Source organism: Polypterus senegalus, chromosome 1, assembly GCF_016835505.1.
Source record: "Polypterus senegalus isolate Bchr_013 chromosome 1, ASM1683550v1, whole genome shotgun sequence".
In the NCBI taxonomy this organism is placed as follows: Eukaryota; Metazoa; Chordata; class Cladistia; order Polypteriformes; family Polypteridae; genus Polypterus; species Polypterus senegalus.
Genome location: NC_053154.1, coordinates 36,431,704 through 36,455,353, shown reverse-complemented (window position 1 = coordinate 36,455,353; position 23,650 = coordinate 36,431,704). Strand labels below are relative to the sequence as shown.

Here is a 23,650-nt window from a genome sequence, read left to right as displayed (position 1 = left end):
AGAATTCTGGCAACTGTATGACACAGTTAAGGACACTGATTAGAAGTGCCAGGGAATTTCCAGATTGCCAACTTGTCAGTGCATGCTGTTTCACCAGACAGAAGCACACAAGTACATGGGAGGTCTGAGTGATGTGGAAACTGTTCCAGTCCAGCACATACCACATTCTTAGCTTCAATGAGACCACAAAAATCACTTTACTCCAACACAACCTGTCTATAATCCTCAATCTACACAATTAACTGATTTTCAATTGGCACATTGCTAGGTTAAACAACATACAAGCATCTCTTATTGTATGTAGCACATTTTCAATAGTGAACACTGTCCCTAGGCAAATTGCAAACATAGACAGCAAAATTGTTTATGTCTTTTTTTTTTTCAGTGGAGTACAGACATGTCAAGTGATTTCCTCAGGTTTTGCATAGTCAGTCAGAAATAAGGACATAACTGAATAATTAAGCTAATGAATACTCAGCATTGAAAATAATTAGGGAAAAAACAGCAAAAATTACTCCAAATTTAATAATTCGCCACTTAAAACACAAATTCAGGGGAGAAAATGCCCAGAATCATATGTAATATTAGTAATAATATAATAGGTATGACTGTCATTATTTTACTAAAGCTCAGCTTTAACATTCCAGTTCTGCCTAGTGATATGCAAGTATTACCACTTCTCTGCATCACGCCTTGGGTGCTGACCATCTAAATGCTTTAACTTGTAAAATGACCACTCTGCTATATGTCTGGCTACTGAGACACTGCTGTAAAAACAATGAAAAACAATAACCACAAGTAGCACAATGTCCATAACTATTAATCTACCACCACTGAAAAATAGCAAGGTTTGCTGATTGTTACACTAACATCATCATCAGTTTACTGGTGACTTTGTCAAGAGAAGATAAAACAAACATGGCTTTCTGGCAAAAATCAAACAAACATCACTTGTCTACATAATTAATTAATTTTTCCAATTATTTTTTATGAATGTGTTTACCTAGATAGCTAACAGGCTGCCTAATCTATACTAATAAAAGGCAAAGCCCTCACTTACTCACTGACTCACTGACTCACTCACTTATCACTAATTCTCCATCTTCCCGTGTAGGTAGAAGGCTTCAATTTGGCAGGCTCATTCCTTACAGCTTACTTGCAAAAAGTTAAGCAGGTTTCATTTCGAAATTCTACACGTAACGGTCATAACAGTTGACAACATCCGCCATGTTAAACTTTCTTATTTATGGCCCCATCTTCACGAAATTTGGTAGGTGGCTTCCCTGCGCTAACCAAAACCGATGTACATACTTATTTCAGTGGTATGACGCCACTGTCAGCAGCCATATTGAACTTTCCAACGTCACTAATTCTCCAACTTCCCGTGTAGGTAGAAGGCTGAAATTTGGCAGGCTCATTCCTTACAGCTTACTTACAAAAGTTAAGCAGGTTTCATTTCGAAATTCTACGCGTAACGGTCATAAAGGTCAACAACGTCCGCCATGTTGAACTTTCTTATTCATGGCCCCATCTTCACGAAATTTGGTAGGCGGCTTCCCTGCGCTAACTGAAATCAATGTACGTACTTATTTCAGTGGTATGACGCCACTGTCAGCCGCCATATTGAACTTTCCAACGTTACTAATTCTCCAACGTCCCGTGTAGGTAGAAGGCTGAAATTTGGTACTTATTTCGGTGGTATGATGCCACTGTCGGCCGCCATATTGAACTTTTCAACGGTCTTTGTTACTTATGGGCCCATCTTCAAGAAATTTGGTACACGGGTTCCCAACGCTAACTGAATCCTACTTACGTACATATATATGTCCATAGCCTGCAGCTCGGTCACCGTGTGGCGCCGTTGGGTCCCCATCCCAACGCCTCCCACGTTGTTGGCTGCCTGCCTATATAAGGCCGTCCGTCGCTCCAGTCTCTACATTCCCTTCCTTGCTTCGCCACAGGATTCTCATCTCCCTGCTGATAACTGCAGGCTTTTTATTTAATCCACGGCTTCTTAGCTGTTTTATTGTTCATTTTTTACGATTATAGTTATTGTGTAGGTATTTTAGACTTACTTTACATTGTTCAGGTACCCATTTCCTTTATCATTCCAACCGTACCCCCATTAACATGTCTATCGAGGTGATCACCATCGATCAAAGAACTGTCACTTACTGAGTGGTTTCCATGCCCGGAGATGGCACCTACATTTTCCATTCTCTTTGTTACATATTGCACGGCCATATCAGGCTCACTCTTGATATCCGGAGGAACATTGTGTCTTATGTATTGAATGACTGGGACGGGTTCAAGGTGTGGACTGATGAAGGTAGAGGAGATAATTATTCTACACAGGAGCACTAGAAGAGTGAAATGCTTAAGCCCTTCACCTATGAATCTGCATGTGAGTTGATAGCTGCCGGTGAATTGTTTGGTTGTCACTTTGAAGTGTACCGAAATGGCCAAATATTTTACACCTTTTGACAACCGCCAATGCCTCTTAAACATCTTAGATTGACAGGTGACGATTTCAGTAGTGGATACTTTGATGTTTATGAATGTTTAAACTCTCAAAAGCTGGATGTGAAGTTATCGATGAAACCGGTTGTATACTTACAACGCTTGACAGTTGCCGAATGTCACTTCAACACAAGTCCTACAAATACTGTCCTAATTGAAACAAACAATGAAACTCAAACCGAATATGACAGCAGCAATCCAAGCTGTAAGATTTGAAACAAGATTACTGTTCACATGGCCAACTGTACGTTGCATGCTCAAGAGTAAGCTCAGGGCACAGCCTGGTCATATTACAACCGGAGGGCCAAACTCACAATGTGGTATACAAAGAGATCCTTAACAAATAATTATTGGTATATTTTCCCTCAGTTTAAAAAGGTTTCATTTTCTTCTTAATAAAAATTTTAAGGCAGTACTTCGCTGCTGCGAAGCACGGGTATTTTGCTAGTGTTAGTTAAAAGATTACTTTAGCAAACCAAGATGGAAACCTGTATCAGTGCTTGTCAAATTGTGCTCAACTGACCAACAGTGCTCTATGAACATTAGTCAACAGGACAGCACCATATCAGAGCAAAGCGACTTTTAAATCATTTATATACATTCATGTGAAAAGGTATGTACACCATGTGATTTTTTTTTTTTTTAACATATGTGATGTTACACATACAAGTCCGAGGATCACCATCCAAGCTCTTCCCAGATATGTAGTACCACCCAGGGTAGAAAGGGGCGGTGCTACTAACAGCCGTGTCATGTTCTTCCTCCACAGCCTGGAGAAAACTCCCAGTGAGGGTAACTGACCCAGCCCCTTATGGTCCCAGGGTTTTAAAAGAATGGCTGCTCGAATGGAGATGTCTTTTGACCAAGGAGATAAGCCTAAGAGAACCTCCTTTAAGAGAATATGCAGAAGCCTGACTATTGATGCCACTTAATTACATAATTCATTATTTTTGTATGAAAGTGACAATACTAAATGGGGAGAGATATATTAGCACCCCAAACTACTCTTTGTTTGTTGACTCTCCTTCCCATGCCCACCACAGTGGACATATCAAGATCTAATTTCCATTTAAACAGTTTTGTACGACAAAGTGGGCATTGACCATGCTGCTAGGCCAGTGTTTCCCAACCTTTTCTTCTGCATTGGCACACTTTTTGTAACCAAAATCATCCTAAAGCACACCACTATTCTACTTACCATACACACATATACAGTGTATCTCAAAGACATGCTCAACTGTGCAAAAGGGCAGGACTACCGGGGAAGCCAGTAAAAGAAGCGGCTCAGAGATCAGTGTTCGCAGACACAGCACTTGCTGAGCACTTTGGTGGCATCTCCAAGCTGCTTCGCCCCCTTTGCCTGTCTCTCTCTACCTGAGAGGCAATTCATATGCCCACAATCCTCCTATCCTACTCAGACAGATCTTGACCATCTGCGAAGCTGGTCCCTCTCAGGTTTCAACCCAAGTGTACTACACTATTATTTCTACAGTACATGTGGGTAGCTCTCACAGTGCGTCATTGTGCAGCGGCACGCTGGTTGAAAAATATTAGATATTTAGTTGCAAACAGGCCTGTTATGGCAGCAGATTTAACAATATATTCAATCTCTTTTCGCTATTCCGTTATTTCAACAAGTAATAATTTCCGTTTGTTTGCACTAAAGAGATCTTCCCTATCCTTTTTTTGATACTTTTGAATTTTCACACTTTCATTATCTCTAACTTGCACTGCATGTGTATTGCACCAACATATTTGAATTCTTTACGACATTCTACTTTGTCATCTACTCTTTGTCCTTTATTTCCGGCCCTGGGCGTAGACTCATCTCGTGGGACGTAGAAGTGTCTCTCGGAGAAAATCACATCTTGTTTCGATCTTCTCCAGTATCCCAAAAGTATTGTTTAGCTCTCAATTCTGTTGCATTTTACTCCTGAATGTAAAAAGCCCTGATTTGCTGCTGTTTTATATAAAAATCGTTAAAGCATTGATTATAGCACACAAAAGCTGGCTTAATTTCGCATTAAACATGAGAAATAACTGCCATTTTATGATTTTTCCTTTTACAGCCTTAAACTTGCCATTTTATGGAGCATCCCTAGTGTCAGGAAAGCATACTTAACTACCTCAACCAACATGTATCTTTTGGAGGCTGCTGATTCACAATCCTTAAAACAAAAGCGTAATAAAAAAATAAGTACTAATGTTTATGTGTTATAATTCCACTGAATCTGTAAATGGGGGAAAAAAGATGTAAAAAAATAAGTACTAATGTTTATGTGTTAAATTTCCACTGAATCTGTAAATGGGGGAAAAAAAGATTAATCCCGTATGTTACTCTTTGAACAATGGATTCCAAGTACAGCACTTGTGACTCGGACAGTGCCCTGCTCTGCAAGCTTAGCAAAGTGGACTCCACTGGACACTTCATCTACTTGTGTTTCTTGTGATTTCTTTTAAAATTTTGCTGTACATTACTTTTTCCTCGATAGTAAAATTTTAAAATTGCTGTTAATGAAAATGAAAAATCATTACAACATTTATTATATTCAGTAACACCAATTGTGAAACACAAACAGACTTACCACATCTCAACTTTTATAAAATATAGATGGGCACTGACTTCACGTCTTTTGTACCCAAGGATCAGAGGGGCACATATTGTATCTGAGGGCTGGAGAGTGGGTAGGGTGCACAGGACTAAAGTAACGAGTGCGTATAATGTGTTTAAGTAATCAGGAGTGATTTTATAGATTTTCACGAATGCACACAGTTAGGTAAAGTGCTCCAGTTTCACTTTTCTCTTTGATAACAGCAGTTTACATGCACACAAAATTCATTTTTTGTGGTTGGCTGTATTCCCAGCCACAGGGGATGCACAAACCAGTGTGTTTCTTCGTCCCAAGCCTGGATAAATGGGGAGGTTTCGTCAGAAAGGGCATCCAATGCAACTTTTTGCGAGTTCAATATGCAGACAACAATACAGATTTCCATACCAGATGGGTCGAGGCCTGTGTTAACAATGGCTTGCATCAGTACTATTAGCCAACATGTTGCTGACAGAAATTGGGCTACAGAATTTAAAAAATTACTCTACTGCTTCAATTACTTTGCATATAAGTTTGGCTCTACAATACCTAATACAAGAAGTACACAAAATGACTGAACAGTAAACCTCAGTTGTTAGCCCTTTTCTTTCTTGTTCTTGCTCCAAAATTCTCCTACTCCATTTATACTGAGAAATTCTTAGGTTAATTATCCATCTGAACTAGTATGGTGCTGAGGTGTCACCCGCTGCATGGCTGCACTCAGGTTCTAATCTGGGATCATGAGTTGATTTCTCATGTGGTGGGTGCGACAATGTGTTATAGTAGCGCATGCTCCTAACCTCTGCAACTAACTCATTCATACATACCACTGAGACAAAGACGTTTTCTAAACTGATTTGACAAGAAAATTTAATCCCAGAAAAGTATATGAAGATGTGTATGTTCAGAAGGTTTTCAATAGCCCACTGCAGTTTTTTTTTTTTTAAGTTTCCTAAAAGAAAATACACTGGTGAGCAGCAGTGCTGAACTGTTGCATTTGCTTTACTGCTTAATTTTTTAATTTGCTCAATACACAAAGAGTCCTTTTAGAAATAAATAACACTAGTGATTGAAAACTGCCAAATAAAAAGCGTAAGTACATAATTATAAATGTCATCATATTACAACTTTTCTACCAGTTGCACATTACTCAGCTTCTGCAAGATATGCACGGTGTGCCCCACTCCTGCAGCTATGTTGATGTTTGTCAGTCGATGGAGTGTCCAGCTTTTTTAAGTGGTAGGAAAGAGGCTGTGCACAGCTGGGCAATAGTTTCTGCTCAAAATGAAAGGAGAGTTCCCTTAGGTTAAAAGCCATCCAATAATTAGAGGTCACTTTTTAAACATGTCAATAAAGAAAAACATTTGCAAACAATCAAAAACAAGCCTCTTATGACTGTGTCACTCAGAAGAAAATCAGTGTACATAATGTGTATGCATCCTGTGTGCTTTACCTAGCAGACTTGTGGTGTTGTTTCCATGTTAGTTGCCAGATCAAAGTCCCACTCCAAAAGATCTTCATAAGGTACAGTAAATTCCAGTATGATTATGTCTCTAGTGTTTTCTGCAACCAGTATGATATATGGTCTCAGGGTGGTGCTTACATTGTGCCAGGGAAACCTGAACTACCTCTAGATCCATCAACAGACTGCCAGTCTCTAGCAGAAATTAAAATACCTAAATCTGGTTTTGCTAAGGGTCTTCGCTGTGCACAAGCTTTAACACAAGCAATTGCTTTCTTAAGGGTAAATCTGTTTACTGTCTCAAATTCCAGTGGCAGCTTCTTCATTGTGCTTCAGGGCTCCTCGTTTTGGATGTAGGCGCACCCCCTCAAGAATGTTTCCTAACCAATATGTATGGCTGGAAGTACATTATATACTGCTTAAAAAAATTAAACTTTAATCAGAGTATAGCCTCAAGTCAATGAAACTTCTGATCTATTGATCTGGCCAGTTAACTAACAGAGAGGGATGTTAATCAGTTTCAGCTGCTTTGGTGTTAATGAAATGAACAATATGGGGCACTAGAGGGGCAACAATGAGATGACACCCAAAACAGGAATGGTTTAACAGGTGGAGGCCACTGACATTTTTCTCTCCTCATCTGTTTTTTCACTAGTTTTGCATTTGGCTACGGTCAGTGTCACTACTGGTAGCATGAGGTGATACCCGGACCCTACAGAGGTTGCACAGGTAGTCCAACTTCTCCATGATGGCACATCAATACGTGCCAGTGCCAGAAGGTTTGCTGTGTCTCCCAGCACAGTCTCAAGGGCATGGAGGAGATTCCAGGAACAGGATGAGCTCTACAAAATGACCTCCAGCAGGCCACTGGTGTCAATGCCTCTGACCAAACAATCAGAAACAGACTTTATGAGGGTGGCCTGAGGGCCCAACGTCCTCTAGTAGGCCCTGTGCTCACTGCCTGGCACTGTGGAGGTCGATTGGCATTTGCCATAGAATATCAGAATTGGCAGGTCTACCACTGGTGCCCTGTGCTTTTCACAAACGAGAGCAGGTTTACCATGAGCACATGTGACAGACATGAAAGGAGAAAGTTATGCTGCCTGTAACATCATTCAGCATGACCGGTTTGGTGGTGGGTCAGTGATGGTCTGGGGAGGCATATCCATGGAGGGATGCACAGACCTCTACAGGCTAGACAACGGCACTTTGACTGCCATTAGGTATCAGGATGAAGTCCTTGGACCCACTGTCAGACCCTATGCTGGTGCAATGGCTCCTGGGTTCCTTCTGGTGCACGGTAATGCCCAGCCTCATGTGGCAAGAGTGTGCTGGCAGTTCCTGGAGGATGAAGGAATTGATAACATTGACTGGCCCTCATGCTCTCCTGACGTCAATCCAATAGAACACCTCTGGGACATTATGTTTTGGTTCATCTGACGCCACCAGGTTGCACCTCAGACTATCCAGGAGCTCAGTGATGCTCTGGTATAGATCTGGGAGGGGATCCCCCAGGACACCATCCGTTGTCTTATTAGGAGCATGCCTTGACGTTATCAGGCATGCATACAAGCACGAGGGGGCCATACAAACTACTGAGTATGATTTGGAGATGTTGTAATGAAATTTTGGCAAAATGGACTAGCCTGTCACGTCATTTTTTCCACTTTGATTTTCGGGGTGTCTTTGAATTCAGCCCTCTGTAGGTGGATAATTTTAATTTCCATCAAATGATTTGGTATCCTTTCATTCCTAACTCATTACCCAGTCGATAACAGTATAGATATCCAGCATGATTTTTTTCCCATTGAGATCTGATGTGTTTTCAAAGTGTTCCTTTAATTTTTTTGAGCAGTTTACACTGACCACTTAAAAGAACTCAGTGTAGTAAGGTTCTGCTTTCTATAACTCTGCCTATTTGATCTTCCATTAAATTTCCTTTGTTTAGCTTCATTCAGGCTCCATACTGTCTTATCCCCAACATCCTGCTAAATCTTTCCTCCTTTAAAGCTCTTGATGCTTCCTTTCGAACCAGGTGATGTGACAGATCGTAAAGAATCCTAACCCTGCCCTAGCACAAGACACTACACCAACCTGCCTGTTACAGCCAAACCATCACATGGTTACTGAGCAGCTTCCAGGCTTTGTACAACCACCCAAACTATTTACTTCATCCTCAGGCTCAGGATACTTTTGTGACACTGGATTTCCTGCACTTTATAACCACTCTAGCCTGGATCACCTTGAACACCTTTCCCAATGATTGATAGGTATCTTCACCTTGTTTCCATTACCATAGACAGCAATATTTAATCAGAACCTTTGGCAAAACCAGTAATTTTGATATAAAAGTGTTGATCTCCTGTTCTAAGAACTCAAATGTTGAGAATAGAACTTCATGGATAAAAGAACAGTCAAAGGATTCTAGTTGAAATTCTATGTTAGTATATCCACACCTTAAAATTTCCTGGTATGACAATTTGATCTACTAATCTCAATCAGCTTTTCAGCTTAGTGTAGAAAGCTTGAATTTTCGTCATGTATCTCAAGTTACTGACATAGAAGTTTCTAAGACTTTTAAACTGTTATCTCAGAGAAGACTCAAGTTACCCTTGTGATGCCAAAGTGGAATTTGTTCAGAATGTTTCTTTTCTTCCTTCACCCCACCAACATCCCTGGTTCCTAATGCATTCCTTGGCATCCTGGTGCACACTGCAATTTCCAGGTCATTAATAAAGCTGAAGGTGGTTGGTACACAGCAGGTTTAGTTTTAGGGCCTCTGCATGTTTCAAACGAGGTTAGCAGGCAAACAGGATAAACATTATCTCATAACCTACAATCACAAACCATTCTTACAGTATGTTAACTGTATATAACTGACACTGAACAGCATTATCGTGTAAAAATGTTATAATAATCTGCAATAAGTTCTGGGACTTTTGTTTGCTTGTTGTGTTCTGGATCGTCTTGTGTGGTATTGAGTCATAAGGATTAGTCACACCCAACCACATAAGTACCATGTTATTCTTGCGAGTACCCAAGATGATATAAATAAAAATGTTACTCAATACAACATGGAAAAGAATCCAATAGTCAAATTTAAATGTAGAAAGACTCAGGATTCAGTGGTCATAGTCCATTTATGTGAGGGACAGGCGTGGTATTTTTTACTTAAAATTAACATATGTGTGTAATGTTACTGTATATACCAAGCACCTACAATGTCATGAATGCTGTAGATGCATTGAGCTTCTTTGGCTGACATTATTAACAAATTAAGTGACATAAAATTTCATCACAACGACAAACTCCACAGCGCAGGAGTTACAGTGTTAAAACTAGCTGAATAAACTAAGGATCAGTTAAACTTGCCTGGCATATCCCTATATGCATTCTTTTTTGATGTCATTATTTCCATTACAAAGTTACAGGGAGTTGGAGCCAAGCAAGCCTAGTGAAGTAAACCGCCCTGGATGGGGCAGTGGTCCATCACAGGACATGTACACACCATGCAACACATAATGAAGTAAAAATAACTAAAAACAGGGTAAGAAGTATACTTTAAGAATATATCTGTCAGTTTAAAGCCAAGGACGTATTACCACAGATGGAAGCTATTACTGGCAATAAGTCACACTGCCAACAATGACTATAACATGCCATTTTAGGTTTACCTTTCAGAATTTTCCACGCAGCCAAGTACAAGGTCTGGACTTAAACTGAGTGCAACAGAATAACCTTTCCTCTTACCATATGAGCAAACATTCCAATAGCGCAGACATCTAATATGAGAAAGACACACAAAACCATTCTGATAAAATTACTACCACCTGGATGCATTTTCTAAATCAGAAGTTTATCTAGACATACAGAAGTGTATTCCCACCACTCATAAAAAATGATTGTGTTATTTTGCAAAGATATTGCCTGCTGCTAGCACTATCATGCACAAACGTGCTTCGTCATGTAGTGATAGGATGATGCCCACCACAGCAGGCAGTATTCACTGTGGATTCATTGCATAATAAGACAATATTTATTTCAAAATAAAGCAATACATTTTCTTTAGTGGCTGGGATAAGCTTTGGTATTGAAGGAACTCAGTCTGTTGAGTTCAACTCTGTCCAGTTAATTAATTGGCAGGCAGTCTCTGTCTGTAAGTGAACTCCAACATTCAACTGAAGATGCTGCAGTTTCCAGATGTATTGTATCAGTACAGATGTTATGGAATTTATCAAAGATCTTTGTTTTTTATTAACAAGTTCAAGTTAGTTGTTCTGGAAGTGCATTTTAAGTTTGCTCTTATAACACTGGCTATTATTAAAGTCGTTACAGCTCTTGTCTTCGTCTCAATAAATCAGGTATAAATACTACCAAATCAAAAATTGTGCACTTAAAGTCAAATGTGGTACAAATCCAACCTGAGCAAACCCAATGATCTTGCATGTGCACTGCCTACAATGGCTATAATGCTGTGCTTTTTCAGGAAGGCCTACCAAAAATACAATTTGACCTGATGAGGAACACATGCCTTTAGACTGCATTACCTTTACATTAAAAAAGCTGCTAGCATTTCTGACAGTGTAACCTCACATGTACAAATGCATATTGTCCATTTCCTGTATCATTAAACATGTTGGACACTGCATGCTTTCAGGTGTTTAATTAGAATTCAGAATAACATACAAAGAACCTGAGTGAACAAATAATGTTTTTTTTAACTTATGTCACTTATCAGATGAAGAAAATTACCCAAAACTAGCTAGATACAATGTGACCTATGAAAGCAAAAAATGTATCTCCCTATTATGTATTTATTTATGTAAAGAGCTTCTGTAAAAAGCTACATTTCCTCTGGGCACAAACAAAGATCTATCTAAATTTAAAATCTAACTTCCAGTTTTGCCTAATCTGCCCATTGACCGTTCTCCCAAATGGCCTAGGGATTACTCAGTTGCTTCTAGACAAGTGCCAGACAAGCATGTGTGTTCTTTTCCTGGTTAGCAGAGGTTTCCATAGTGCTACTCTCAAGTGAACCCCCCATTTTTGCCCAGTGTCTTTCTGATAACTTGAAGCCTTCAGTTCTTTGGATGTTTTTTAGAATTCTTTGTGGATTCCTTGGTGATTCCATGCTGTTCTTTGGAGTAATTATGGCAGTCAGGACACTCCCTAGAATATTCACTATCGTTCCAAGCATTTGGCATTTGAACATTATGACTCTCACTGTGGTTTGGTGGAGTCACAGAACCTTAGAAATAGCTTTGTAGGCCTTTTCTTACTGATAAACATTTTTTTAAGATTTACTCTGGAATTTTATTCACTTAGGGCAATCATTGCTTCTTAAATCTTTTGGCTGGCAAAGTTAAAGCAATGAAAGATTATACTGTATTGGGCAGAACTGGATGTAATCAAGACTTTAAATATTCCTTTAAGTTTGTTGATTATCTTGGGGTCTATAACTTTTTTGCAGTGCCCTATATCTTATTTTAGATTTTGGTTAAACATACATTATCAGAAATCCAAAATAACAGAAGAATTGAGGAAGATGGCAAATCATTTTTCATGGCACTGCCAAGCAGATTACGTAATATGTTGAAAGCCAATGAGGTAGAAGTTGGGAGCATGTGCTGATAGTGTCTTGCCACATCCTCCACACAACGAACCACCTGGATTGGAACCAGAGTACAGCGGGTGACACCTTAGCACCACACTGGAACAGTGTGAGGTTTTATACGTTGGCTGGAGTGCCAATCGTGCCACCAACCCCTATGTTGGAGGACCCGTTTGTAGGGTTGAATGCAGATTAACATCATACCCAAGACAAAGCAATTGCAGGTTAAGAGCCTAATGGAGTACAGTCACTTCTAGCATTTACAGGATTCGAACCAGCAAACTTCTGATTGCCGGTGCAAATCCATAGCCTCAGAGCCACCACTCCGACATGCAACAGCATACAATTTAAAAAGTAAGTGCTATTAGTCACATCTCATTTAAACATGATTTATCTTATATGGTAACACTACTGATGACATCTGCTTCCTTTTACAAGTAAAAATAACTAAGCATATCTAATAGCAGAGCCTGGGTCCAAAATGGAATCCCATCTAGGACAGGGAAGCAGTTCATGAGAGAGGCCAGCTATGTATGTGCCAACACTCAAACAGGGTCAAAGTGCAGTCACCAGATAACTTAACATACTCATTGTTGGAAAACCCACATTGAAACAGGAATAACATACAAATCCCACAAAGGCATAGCCTGGATACAGGAATTAGACTCAGGATTTAGAAGCTGTCTAGGCAGATATCCACTGTCAGCCATGACATCCTAGTGGAGTTCAACAGGCATGACTGCTAAAAACAGTGAGCTCATTTACATTTACTTATTTGGTTGGTGATTTTATGCAAAGCAACTTACAACATTCATAATACAATTGGTTATATTTATTTTGGTTTTCCAATTAGAGCACAGGCAGGTCGAATGACTTGCTCATGGTCACACAATATCAGTAGCGGGACACCTTAGGGTAAGTCCAAAGCCTTAACCACAACACCTGAATGCCTCAACACTGTGCTCGAAGATTATTAGTTTAAAGATAAAACTTTTAAATGTATGAGGCCATAACCCTGTCTGCACACAGCTGACTTTGTTATTGTGTGAAGTTTTACAGCCCCATTAGCTGTTGAGGGAAAAGCAGCGGGTTTAGGCCAGTACTTACTCGATTCTCCATTTGCTACCTGCCAGTAATGTAGCTTGCAGACATATATTTTGCACCCTGCAGCTTGTGCAGAGTAATGAATTGAGCTGCAGACCTGAAGAAATGAAAGAACAATGTCACATTACTCAAAGGCACGGTAAGCAAGACCAGCAGAACACAACAGTCTGTTAGGCACTGCAAAAAATATTCATACAACAAGTAAAAAACACTGCATACTGGGCAACAGGGATCTCCAGATAAATAACCAGTGAATTGAAAGCTCTGATGGTGACAAATAAGGCGCACTATAGTATGTGCATACTCCATTTTGATCTTACCTTTAATCATATTACTAGAGAAAAATGAAATCTTTAGCTCCTTTGACATTATCTGAATGTCTATAGTTCAGGTGCCATAAAATGAATAACTATGAATAAATACACATTTATATTTGCCCTTGGGATTAATAAAGTTTATTTAATCTAATAATGCAGTGAGAGGATTTTCAAGCACACACTAAATCCGATTCACAGATATATTGGCCATAGTGTAGTTGGTGCAAAAAAAGCTAGACTGACACATACACATTAAGAAACACCAGTTTGATACACACTAGAGAGAAACTAACTGATAGACAGCCTAACTGGCAGATGCTGATGACCACCACACATGATGTAAACACCAATGGGTAAAATGGAGACCCAGGTTCAGGAGACAGATACTAGGGAACTCTTGGCTGTTAGAAAGAAATATTGATGGCTACTAATGACTAACATCATTTCCTCTATGCAGTATATTTAAGTTGGCCTGTTTAAAGAGTGCAAACAGCAACAACATTTGTAGGACTATTACATAAAAAGAAGTAGGAATACTTATGTCTGAATGGATAAACAGGAGTATTATAGAAATCTACTTTCCCATACTTTGAACTTAATGTATTCAACTCTTTGTAAGGCATTCTACAGGATCCTACCAATATTCTCAATCTGGCTTCACACTATGTTCCCTCGATCTCATGTAAATAAACTTCAAAAATGTATTTTTTTTTTCTAAGGACCCAAACTATTAACACTTTATATGTGTGCAATGTCAATATTTTACCCCCAGTCAGCATTATGCCACAGGGCTGACCTAGGTGACATCTATATTCAGTATCTCACTGCACCCCCCACATTTTTGTAAATATTTTATTATATATTTTCATGGGACAACACTGAAGATATGACACTTTGATACAATGTAAAGTAGTCCGTGTACAGCTTGTAAATTTGCTGTCCCCGCAGAATAACTCAATACACAGCCATTAATGTCTAAACCACCGGCAACAAAAGTGAGCACACCCCTAAGTGAATAATGTCCAAATTGTACCCAATGAGCCATTTTCCCTCCCCGGTGTCATGTGACTCGTTAGTGTTACAGGTCTCGGGTGTGCTAAAGTTAGTGGAAGAAGTGTAGAAGTTCAACATGGCACCTCATGGCAAAGAACTCACTGAGGATCTGAAAGAAAGAATTGTTGCTCTACATGAAGATGGCCGAGGCTATAAGAACATTTCCAACACCCTGAAACTGAGCTGCAGCACGGTGGCCAGGACCATACAGCGGTTTAACAGGACAGGTTCCACTCAGAACAGGCCTCGCCATGGTCGACCAAAGAAGTTGAGTGCACGTGCTCAGCGTCATATCCAGGGGTTGTCTTTTGAAAATAGACATATGAGTGCTGCCAGCACTGCTGCAGAGCTTGAAAGGGTGAGGGGTGAGCCTGTCAGTGCTCAGACCATACGCCGCACACTGCATCAAATTGGTCTGCATGGCTGTCATCCCAGAAGGAAGCCTCTTCTAAAGATGATGCATAAGAAAGCCTGCAAACAGTTTGCTGAAGACAAGCAGACTAAGGACGTGGATTACTGGAACCATGTCCTGTGGTCTGATGAGACCAAGATAAACTTACTGGGTTCAGATGGTGTCAAGCGTGTGTGGCGGCAACCAGGTGAGGAGTACAGAGACAAGTGTGTCTTGCCTACAGTCAAGCATGGTGGTAGGAGTGTCATGGGTTGGGGCTGCATGAGTGCTGCCAGCACTTGGGGAGCTACAGTTCATTAAGGGAACCATGATTGCCAACGTGTACTGTGACATACTGAAGCAGAGTATGATCCCCTCCCTTCGGAAACTGGGCCGCAGGGCAGTATTCCAACATGATAACGGCTCCAAACACACCTCCAAGACGACCACTGCCTTGCTGAAGAACTGAGGGTAAAGGTGCTCAACTGGCCAAGCATGTCTCCGGACCTAAACCCTATTGAGCATCTGTGGGGGGGGGCATCCTCAAACGGAAGGTGGAGGAGCGCAACGTCTTGAACATCCACCAGCTCCGTGATGTCATCAAGGAGGAGAGGAAGAAGATTCCAGTGGCAACCTGTGACGCTCTAGTGAACTCCATGCCCAAGAGAGTTAAGGCAGTGCTAAAAATAATGATGGCCACATAAAATATTGATACTTTGGGCACAATTTGGACATTTTTCACTTAGGGGCGTACTCACTATGCTGTCAGCGGTCTAGAAATTAATGGCAGTGTGATGAGTTATTGTGAAGGGACAGCAAATTTACACTGTTATACAAGCTGTACACTGACTACTTTACAACGTATCAAAGTGTCATATCTTCAGTGTTGTCCCATGAAAAGATATAATAAAATATTTACAAAAATGTGAGGGGTGTACTCACTTTTGTGAGATACTGTATGATGAATGCTCCAGGCACATTTCAGCACACATCTGGGGAATGCCCACCAGTTTATGTTTTCTGGTCTGCAATCTCCAATTTTCCGTTCTCCATTCTTTCTGCTAATATACCTTTACCTATACCTCAAATATTCCTTCACTTACACCTTTCTTCTCTCCCCTTACTGATATCCAGCAAAACATTTTCTTTCTAACTATCAATCAATCAATCAACATTTATTTATATAGCACATATTCATACAAAAAAATGTAGCTCAAAGTGCTTTACAAAATAAATAGAAAAATAGAAGACACAATAAAAAATAAACATAAGTCAACATTAATTAACATAGAATAAGTAAGGTCCGATGGCAAGGGTGGACAGAAAAAAAAAAAAAACTCCAAAAGCTGGAGAAAAAAAATAAAATCTGTAGGGGTTCGCCTCACACTTTCAATTTCTTGAGTCTCCTTCTTTTCATAATGCACTTCAGCTTGAACTTTGCACAGCAAGGATCGAAGGATCACCTGGCCCCAGTATCAGAAGGTGGAACTTACTGGTGAAGCTAGTCCAGGATCAGTTAACATGCATTCAGTGCACTGCTCTTGCTCTTAAGGGCATTTAACTAAGTTGGGGCAATACAGTTAAAAATATCATCACAATGTATTACAGTATATCATTCAATACTGATAATACTGCTACTGCAATAATTACATACTAGTGGCTAATAACTGTCTAAATGAATATCTTTCATAACGTTACTTCACAGAGGCAGGCTGAATGCTAACCCCTATTAACACTGAAGATTATCACAGATAGTTTCAGCAGGTGTCTAAAACACAGCAGAACACCTCAGCTGTTCAGTGAGCAGGCTTTTGACATTACTCGTATTATTTTTCTTTTGTGCTGCACATTTCATGGTCTTTGCTCAGACCTCAAGAGTTGATTGTGTCAATGAGACCCTGGGCAATGATTTTAGTAATGTGTAAAATATGCCATGTGGAAATATTTGCTTTGAAAATCCCACTCCTTCTTCTACATAATGAAAGGGTAGACCCACTTAATATGCTAGGCCAGTTACAGTATCTGCTGTGGTTCACCCAATAGCTAAGACAATGCAAAGGGTGAAAAATAATTTCTGCTTGAGAGCCCCAATACTTGGATTCTTTTTCTAACATGTTGACAGGGATCATGTCCTTGGAAATCCAGTAAACAACTGAATTGGTTATTTATATATTTCCCTTTGACTTCCTGTCAGAAGAAGATTGCGGCTGACAACTTGGACATAATCAGCCATTGCTATGAATGAGTTGTACTTATGGCAGGTGAAGGAGGCCTTCTCGCAGGAGAGATACTATCAAGGCCTAAAACAACAACTTAAGAATCACACATTTAAGTTTTCTTATAGGTGGCACGATTTAAGATTGTGAAACAAGCTGGCAGTATTGCCTATTTTAGATCACATGCAACTGTTTGCAAATAGTTTTGGATTATACTACATTCAATTAAAAAAATCGGACCACTTTCACGCTTCAGATGATGTAGGAGTTTTTTTTTTTTAATCTGTTTTCACCTGTTGTTTTTATATGTATTCCTTTTTCATGATAGTATCCTTTTAACACTGTGCTGATACAGATTTAAGGAGCTCGCTAACTCTCTTACATACTCTAATACACTGGCTGAGTGATCAACTCCTTTGGAGTGTCTCCTTATCCTTAAGGAGCAAAAGTCACAAATCTCCAGCTACTGTTTTCAAGTAGTAATTGTCCAATGTTCACATATTTTTCTGCTAATATCTTATGAAGAATAGAAGCAGGAAAAACACTTTATTGTAAGATGAAACACGCATTATTGTTATATGAAAAGTAAAATAATAATAATACAATGGAGTCTGGTTCCTAACCTCCAACAGGCCCAAAATTCCAGAGAATGTCCTACATGGCCCAAACCCTGCAACAATCAATGAAAGATTCTTTCACTGGGTGGCTGTCAGAATTGTCTGTACTGTTGTTGTGACTGTTGCAAGTATAAAGAGGTGCTTTCTAAAGCCCACATTGATAAGAACCCATTTCAGATTTTCCACAGGTCAGGAAAGGTTGAATGGGACTGGCAATAATCAGCATCAACAACAAAGTTGGGAGAGAGATCTCTTATGATGTTATTGTTGATTTTGCCTCTACAAATGCTAGAAAACACAGAATCTTTAAATAAATTGTCAGGTCACACAATAAAGAAATGACTTCTCTTATTAAGTCATTATAGTTGATAAATTGTTTCTTTGTGTGAGCTGAACCAGCTGCAGCTAAACACCAGTAAAACTAAAGAACTGGTGGTGGATTTAAGAAGATCACGATCTCCAGTTACTCCCCTGTCTATTAGGGAACTGCATGTGGAGATCACTCAGGAATACGAACATATGAACAGTAACTTAGAATGGACCAACAACTCACTGGCCATTTATAAGAAGGGTCAAAGTAAACTATATTTCCTGCGAAGGCTCAGATCTTTTAGGATCTGCAACACTATGCTGTGGATGTTTTAAAAGTTGTAGTTGCCAGTGCTAATCGTTTGCTGTGGCGTGCGGGGAGGAGGGTAACATGAAAGTAGCAGCCATTAAGAGGCTAAACAAACTAATTCAGATGGCTGACTGTGGCAGATCAGAGAATGTTGTCTGGACTTCAGTCTGTTATTTAAAATGCTAATCACCCATTTAATAGTGTTGTGGTTGGACAGAGGAGCGTTTTCAGTAGTAGGCTGACTAGCATAATGTGCTCCACTGAACGCCACAGGAAATCCTTCCATCCCCACAGCCATCAGACTCTATAGCTCTTCTTCTGGTCAATCATCCACGCTATAAGCTGTTTCCTTTTTCTTTAATGGATACCCCACTACTTGCATGTGCAACAACTAGCCTGTTGTTCTGACATGAATAACTTTCTGTTTTTAGAATGTGTAATATTTTTTTCACCTAACGTGCAGTATTATTATGTCAAATACATCAAAGCTCAGTATGCTAATACTGTCTAGTATACTATATTCACATGCATAGTATTTTACTGTATTGCATTACCATGTATCTGTAGAACTTAGTGAATGATAATCTCTTATACTTTGTTATTTATATTCTATTTATATTTTTATTTTACATGCTTATTTTTATACTTTTGCTTTCATCTATGTGTACAGCTGTAACATAAATAATTTCCCTTAAGATTAATAAAGTTTTCTGATTCTGATTTATGACTAATTAAAATGTCATTTTAATTTGCACTTTACTGATGGGTGTTTTGCATAATGCTTATTTCTTCATTTTATAGTTTAGTTAAAAAAATTAAGTTCTTATATAATTTAAATTAGAGGTCTCCAACTCTGGTCCTGGAGTACTACTATAGCTGCAGGTTTTCATTCTAACCCTTTTCTTAATCGGTGACCAGTTTTGACTGCTAATTAACTTCTTTTCCCCTTCATTTTAATTGACTTGTTTTTCTAAGATTCAGTCCTCTGAATTGCTTCATATTTTTTCCTTAAATGACACCCAAACAGAAATAAGATGTGAAGTGAGCTAACAGAGTGACCACCTAAGATGGGGCCTCAAACTCCAACCAACTTCATTCTAACCAGTTTCTTACGCAGAAGCCAATTGTTGTTGTTAAACTTCCTGTTTATTGTAAATCATGGCTTGTTGGCGTTCTCATCCTGCTACAGCAGACATTTCCATAACTGTTGTTTTTCGTTTTTTTTAAGACCACAGTCAAAATTTTTGTGGACCAGTGCAGATTAGCATTACTGAGATCTTCACCTTTCTTTATTTTCAGATATTGTATGATAGACACAGGTTAGCTGGTAATGTGTTAGCTGCTATTGTATTTCAGTATTGTTTGGCTTTTAATTAACAAAAACAAATAATTGAGAGGTCCTAGTTTTAAATAGCAGGTCAATTAACACTAAGGCAAAAACTGTTAACTGATTTAGAATAAAAACCTGCAGTCACACTACCACCCCAGGAACGGCGTTGGAGACCCCTGCTTTAAATGAAATGTTCTATGCGTTTTCTTGTGATTTTTTAGTACACTGAAACCATTGCTTTATTGTGTGGGCTAGGGGCCCAAATTCAAAATTTGCTTAAGGCCTCATGAATGCAATGGCCCGACCTGTGTGTGTAGACAGATAAAGAGAGTAGGAGAGAAGGGTCACAGGCTGACTGCAGATTAACAGGCAGCACAGATTCCTAGATTGTCACAGATAAAAAGGAAATCAAAACTTTTAAGGCGGACATGCTTAAATACTACGCACCTCCTAACAGATAACAAAGATGTATTAAGCAGTTAGACGAATTGCTATTAGGGACTCTAAAGCGATTAGGCTGACATACAGATAGATGACAGGGATCCCCAAGACTGTAAGTCTCGGGTGGTCAGACAGGTGGCGTCAGCAAAGCACACAGCTTGTGAAACGGACATACAAACTAATACGAAGGTTCCGACTTAACCACACAAAAGGCAAGCTGAAACGTTATGTATGAACCATTTCATATCTTATTTTTTAATACACAGTAAGCTTATTAACCTTTCGCGACGTATAAAGAGCCAGAGTCACCTTCTTACCTGTTCTCACACGGGTACATAAGGAAGCTGCCATGTCTGATTAGACCTCACTCGACTAACGGTGGCCACGCGAGACCAAACAGTACGGCCAGACAGAAACGCGAATTCAATGGAGGAACAGCTTTAGCGCTGCTGTCCCTGCTGTTAAACACGTACTTCTACGAGAGTTTTGTATTGTGTTTCATTTGGTAATAAAAAAAAAACACGTACTTAAAATGATAATTTCAGTGGTTACTCTTGTGAAAATTAGAGATAGATTTAGAGGTTATTATTTTAAAGAATATGTGCAGATTTTTTTTAAATGGGAAAAAATTTTAAATGTTTCTGAGACTGAGAAATTTCTATTGGGAAACAGTGCCACCTAGTGGCAGATGCAGAAATCCAAGGCGACATACAGGCGATTCAGAAAACTTTCTAAGACCCCTTTCACTTTCGGAACACTTTTATTTATTTTGAAATGGATACATTTGGTAGTTATTCCTATCAATCTACACTTAATATACCATGATTACATTTTTCAAAAAGGTTTGCAAATTTATTAGGAGTCAAAAGCTGAAATTACTAAAAGTACTAGCTGTGCTACACAACTGGGTTGAAATCTAAGTAATCAACATAGACCTCAGCATTAACGTTTACAGTTTCCCCAGTAAAAGGCACTCTGTCTCACGTGAACTGTGGTGAAGCACAGATGAAGACAAGGCTGTAAACCATTTCTAAAGCTTCAAGTGTTTCCAAGAGCACAGTGGCCTCAGTTATTGTGAAATGGAAGGAGGATGGAATCACCAAGACTCTTTCTAGAGTTGGCCATCCAGCCAAACTGAGTTACCGGGCAAAAAGGGCCATGGTCAGGGAGGTGACCAGGAACCCAGTGGTCACCCTAACAAGGCTTCGGAAGTTCTTTGCTAAGAAGGTAGAGCCTGTCAAAAGGGTGACTATTTCAGTAGCATTCCATCAATAGTGTTTATGGTAGAGTGGACAGACAAAAGCCACTCTTAAGTAAAAGGCATATGACAGTCTAAAGGACTCTGATAACACATGGGAAAAGATTTTCTAGTCTGCTTAGACAAAAGCTGATCTATTGGGCAGAACTCCAATCACAATGTCTGGTGAAGACCAGGCACTGCTCATCACCTGCTTAATATCATCCCTAGGGTGAATCATGGCAGCTGCAGAATCATAGTATAGTATTGGGGTTGGTCAGGGAACTTACCCACAAAGACTCAAAACAGGAATTACTGCCAAAGAGGCTTCTGCTGTACAAAGTATTGAATTAAGGGTCTTTTAATAAATTCGAAAACCTTTCTGAAAAAAATACTTTCACTTGCTCATTATGAGTCATTAAATGTAGATTAATGGGCCAAAATAGCAAATGTATCCATTTGACATTTGAAAGTTTGAAATTTACAATAAAATAAAGTGTGCAGGAAGTGAAGGGGCCCAAATACTTTGTGAATCCACTGTACATGCCTGGATTTGCATTACCTTGAAACACCGATGGCAGGTTTAGAACACAGGTGTATATTTTTTCAACATGACAATATACCAGTTGTTTAATCGTGTAAGTGTCCATTTTTTTTCCCAATTATTTTAAAATATCAATTAAAATGTTGTATAAGTAATATCTGGTAACCATTTTCATTGAACTAAAAGTTTTATTCTTTGGGACAATCTAAGCCTGTTACCACCCTACAGACAATGACAATGCTGCCTGCACCAGCTTCAGAATACATTTGCTAGCTTGTGTACCAGGGGCGAGTGAGATGACAGGCTGTGCAGAGTGAGCCCTATCTCAGTTATGATGCAAAGTGAGTTAATGATAAATACTGATGATAAATTCTTTAAGCATGGCTGTTCAGAACATGCCAGATACTGTTAGCGTGGTCATCAGCTTTAGCAAGAATTTAACTTTCTTCTTACACTGTCATCCTCATTCCATCTATACTTGAATCCACTTAATTCAGTTTTCAAGAAATACCTTAATTTTATATAGTGAATTTCTATAGTAATCACCATTCCAAGATGTTTTATGAATGCAGTAGTAAAATTGTGTTTTTCACAATTTAGGCAGGTCATGCTGTTCAAAGAGGCTGGAATGCTAGAAGTGTGGCTCAGTGGCTAAGGCAGTAGACTGCCTCCTCAGTCCGTGACTCTGACTCACAGAAAGTCACTTGAGCTGTACAATATCCATTTAGACAACTGTAAATTGGCTCTGAATGTACTGTGCATTAAGGTGTGCATTATAGATAGGCACGATATTAAGTAAAACATTTGTAATGATGACAGGGTTTTAGTGAGAGATGTCCATTGCAGTGCCAGTTTCGATAAAACAGTGCAGGAAGGACACTAATGGTTTTGTTTGTTTAATCCTTTGGGTGGCGGCACACTTCATTGTAGCATATGTTAATACAGAGTGCACTTGTGCTGGATTTAACTAATGATTGATGGCTGAAAGCAGCACAGTTTTGATTGGAGGGCACAAACTGTGCACAATGCTGAGGATAAAACAGAGCAGGGTAAGTTTGGGAGGGGACTATCCTGACACCCTGATCCCTGGGGTGTAGGAAAGATAAATGGGGGAAAACCGGTTGGGTAGCATTAAATAACTGAATAGATTACAGTGAGTATGACGGAGAGCTGGAGGAGCTCCAGTAGTTGGCGGCACTCTTGTCACCTTATCAGCTGAAAAGGTAGAGCTGGCAAAATGTGAGGGTGAGAGGGTTCACAAGTGCAGGATGAAGAATGGGGTCCCAACATGGAAGTATCCTGAAGTGAGAACATGGAATCCTGGGGGTGCTGTGGGCACTGTTGGAGGTGACAGTTTCTTTGACTGCAGTGACCAGATGCAGGGGCAGTTTGGGTCAGCAGGAACTGATGAAAGTGGCAGATTAAAGGGATGCTGTTTGCTACATTCATGAGAAACCCATGGGTCCTGAAGAGGACCAGAGAAAGAGACAGAAAGAACAGCATGGGAGAATTTACCTTTCTAAGGTGGATTTTAATTTATGTATCTATGGAATGCTATGTTTATAATCATATATCTATAGGATACTATTTAGTGAATATG

General features: G+C 39.5%; 1 protein-coding gene across 1 annotated transcript in view; it reads right to left on the bottom strand.

The window, feature by feature from the left end:
* The window catches only part of mrpl52 (mitochondrial ribosomal protein L52), a 36,473-nt gene extending 15,787 nt beyond the window's left edge, over positions 1–20,686 (bottom strand). The window contains exons 1-2 of the mRNA XM_039746317.1: positions 20,587–20,686; positions 13,289–13,382 (exon numbers count right to left, since the gene is read on the bottom strand). Of these exons, the coding sequence (XP_039602251.1) occupies positions 13,289–13,382; positions 20,587–20,620 (128 nt within the window). The 5' untranslated portion in view covers positions 20,621–20,686. The remainder of the gene's footprint in view (positions 1–13,288; positions 13,383–20,586) is intronic.
* Between the last annotated feature and the right edge of the window lie 2,964 nt (positions 20,687–23,650).